Below are 3,564 nucleotides of genomic sequence, written 5' to 3'. Positions count from 1 at the left end.
AACCTTCGCAGCGGCGGCCTTTGCAGGGGCGGCCTTCGCAGGAGTGGCGGGGGCAACAGCCTTGCCACCCTTCTTGGCAGCGGGAGCGGCAGCCTTCTTCGCGGCAGCTCGTTGTTTGGCAGCGGCAGCAGCAGCGGCATCGTCACGGCGTGCACGCTCACGTTCCTTCTCACGCTTCTTCAGCTCCTGCTTTCGTGCCTTGCGGCGGTTCTGCTCGTCCTTTAGGCGTTTCGCCGCGAGTTGCTCAGCAAGCTGACGAGCCTTCTTCTTCTCGTTCTTCACCTTGTGGATGTGCTCCATAAGGTTGCGCTTGTTGCGGAACACGTTGCCCTTTGCCTTCATGTACAGCTCGCGGTAGATGTGCCGATCAATCTTCTTTTCTTCGCGGTACTTGCGAAGCAAACGGCGAAGAATGCGAAGTCGGCGCATCCAAAGGTCCTTGCTGGGCATGCGTGCTTCGCGAGTACCCTCGCGGCGGCCGGTACCCTCGTGGCGTCCCATGCTCTTCGCCAACTTCATCTGGCGCCAGCGGGAGCGCGAATGCACCTTAACAGGCTTTCGCATTACCAAACCGTCTTTGATCAACTTGCGTACACTCTTGCGTGAATTGGCATTGCGAATCTCTACTGCTTCGTTAGGGTCCAACCACACGCGGCCGCGGCCGCAGCGCAGGATGTCCGCTGCCAGGCGAGCTTGGAGCTTCAGTGACACCATTACTACGTGAAACCTTTCAGTAATAAATTTAGTTAACCGTTATGCGTATTGGAGAGGTGAAAAAAGTTGCAACCTACTTCAACAAATGAAAACGGCACAAAATAAACTCACAGCACAACGCCAACAGGCGCATATGGCAGCGACACTATTTGTGCAGCACGTGTACGCACACATTAAAAAGATTCCGGATGATCCGTTAAAATCAGTTAGCAAGCAAAGGACAACAAAACCATAAAGAAATATAATGGCATGGAGTTGAATATTAATGTAGTCTGACGCGGCCGGTGGCTCTGGTTCTCGCCCACTAGGACAACTCGCTGGGGGAACAACGTAAATACACTCACCCGCCCCGCAAACGTAACCACGTGTATTCACCGCTCGGCTAGAAGCGAAATACCAAAAAAATCTTCGTCACTGTCCATTGCCTCACTCTCCTCGTCACATCTTGTGTTGCCGCCACCCAGTTTACGGAGCTCAGCACTGACACCCTCGTAGTACAAATCGTTTGGGAAAAATCTGACTTGTGCTGTTCCCTCACCTCGCTGGTTCTGGGTGGCGAGACGAATTGAGAACTGCTTAACAGCCTCTATTGCACCCTCACAAGTTTGGAACTCGACAAAAAAATCCACACTTCCCTCCGCACCGTCTTCGACATCCAGTCTCTGATATACAAAAAAAGAAATGACCTTCCCATACTGGCAGCACTCCTCGAGGTAAAGGAGTGCGGTTGGTTTATGTTCCCCTTGGATTCCACAAAATAGGGAACTGGACGAATCAATACGACGGAAAACAAGAACAGTGTTCCACGGTAGCCGCGGCACGGTGCTGAGAAACTTGTACAGGGGAAACAATGTGGACACATTTGTTGTCGACGATGCCTTCATAACCGCTTTGTGGAGCTCAGCCCGGTGTCGAGCCACCACGCTCATGTCTCCATCCACTACCTCAGTGCCACACGCGGGGAAAAAAAGTGGCTCTCCGGAAAGCGACTTCGCCGTGGCAGAGAACATGGGTCCAAGCACCACGTCCAAAGGATCTACCGGCTCTATCGCTTGGCAACGGCAAAAACACTGCAAAACACCCCCATCGAATATCTGACCCGAAAACTCATCTGCCAAGTGCTTTATAAGCAATGTTGTCCGTGAGGGGTGCATCGCTGTGTGTTCGGTTGGTGTTATTACGGCCATCATTTTAGTGACAAACCACGCGCTCTCTCCTTCTCCGGAATACCTACCTGAATTTATGCATGTGTATGCCAAACTAACATCAACGACAGAAGAAGCGTTTTCCACGTCCTCAGTGTGTGGCGTCCCCTCAAACCTCGACCAAAAAGAGAGGGCACAACGGACCGCCTCGGCAGCAAATTCAGCAAGGGCACTAGCATCTACCAGCAGCCGAGAGTGCGAGAGCGCGTTGTACACTTCTAACCGTGGAATGTATTTTTCCACCCTTTTCGCATCACTGCTCTCGTCATTGCTATCCTGGCGTGTCCTCCCCTGTGCATATAAGTTCGCAGAATCCATAGCTCGTGCATTCATGTTCAAAGACTGGGCCCTCAAACTGATGCAAGCAAGCTCTATGCTTTCCAAGGCATAATCACGTTTGCGAGAGTCAAGCAAGGTCCCAAAAAGCTTTCGTCCCTCGCCGCACCCGTCCACCAAACAGTAGACCTGGCATTCCTTAGGAAGCACGGCACCGTGAACATACGAACACTGGCTCCCTTTGAGACCTTCACTGCCGTTTGGTCGGCGTGGAATCGACGGGGTGAGCTGCCCCTGCTTAGCGAACAGGTGTAGCAGTAATGGCCAATAACCGAGTGAATGCTGCAAATCCAAATCGATAAGCAACAACTGAGTAACAAAAGCGAGAGAATATGGTCGCCACCGTGTTGTTGACGCCGCCCTGTTCGTATCGTACGGCAAATGATATAAAATTTCTTCAAGTTCATCCTGACTGCTGCGAGGGGCGAGGTGTACCACGCTTTCCCACAGCGGCAGAGTACCCACGACGATGTCTGCTCTTCTTTCCGCTGGCATCGGTGGGTACGCACCAAACAGATTGTGTGTAACTAAATGAAGACCAGATCCGAAACGATCTATGAGCTCGTGCACTTCATCGCATTGGTCCTTGGTAGCACACAACACTAACGCTTGCGGTCCCTCCCCATCCTCCAACATCGGTTGTCGTGCTACATGTAGAACCACAGAAAGACACAAACCACATAGCGCTTCCAGCTTAGAGCAGCAGTGCTCTAAAATAACCTTATTTGACTCGTCTCCCGCCAATGAAAACGACTTCTTCCTCAGTGCAACCTGTGTATCTAATGGATCTTCCGATAAACTGACTCCCGTTCCGTTTAGGTCAACCAACATATCTTCACCGTACAAACCATGGAAGTAACAACCCCAAAACCAGCACCCACCAAACCCCGGTGGATTATCACTGTGAGGAATAATCTCCCTTAATATAGGTAAAAAAGACGATGAAATATACTTTTCCATCACATCGGATCCTGTGGTTCTAAATTGCCGACGACTACGTATGTCCAACGCAGAAACTTCGATACCCTCCATAACAGGAGGCTCACATATTTTTCGGAAAGAACCAGACATTGAGTTGTGCCGTACACCACGTGTATGTCTTTCAAAGAAAGAGATTATTCTCCTAAAATACCTCGCCACAAATTTGGTTGCCGATAACCTGCGGTAGTTCAGTGTTGTCACTAAATTATAGCTCTGTTATAAGTACCCGATGGTAGTAAACAGAAAGTAGGTTTGCATATTTTTTTTCCTCAAAAATGAACATCCGCAAGTGGAACCCCGTGGAATTTACCGTACCCATTTGCATTAC

At 50.4% G+C, this 3,564-nt stretch overlaps 1 protein-coding gene and 1 pseudogene across 2 annotated transcripts; both read right to left on the bottom strand.

Annotated features, from left to right (window-relative positions):
- TEOVI_000261400:pseudogene lies at positions 1–714 on the bottom strand (annotated as a pseudogene). Its single transcript has one exon. A coding segment is annotated over exon 1 (714 nt).
- A 371-nt stretch (positions 715–1,085) lies between these two features.
- Positions 1,086–3,326, bottom strand: TEOVI_000261300 (uncharacterized protein; the record flags this gene model as incomplete). The annotated part of the gene is made up of 1 exon (XM_067225657.1): positions 1,086–3,326. The coding sequence occupies one exon, from the start codon at positions 3,324–3,326 to the stop codon at positions 1,086–1,088; it is 2,241 nt and encodes a 746-aa protein (XP_067081758.1).
- Between the last annotated feature and the right edge of the window lie 238 nt (positions 3,327–3,564).

This window comes from Trypanosoma equiperdum, assembly GCF_001457755.1.
Source record: "Trypanosoma equiperdum strain OVI genome assembly, contig: ctg_574, whole genome shotgun sequence".
NCBI classification, from domain to species: domain Eukaryota; phylum Euglenozoa; class Kinetoplastea; order Trypanosomatida; family Trypanosomatidae; genus Trypanosoma; species Trypanosoma equiperdum.
The sequence above is the reverse complement of the archived record's forward strand: the minus strand, read 5'-3'. Positions and strand labels throughout refer to the sequence as shown.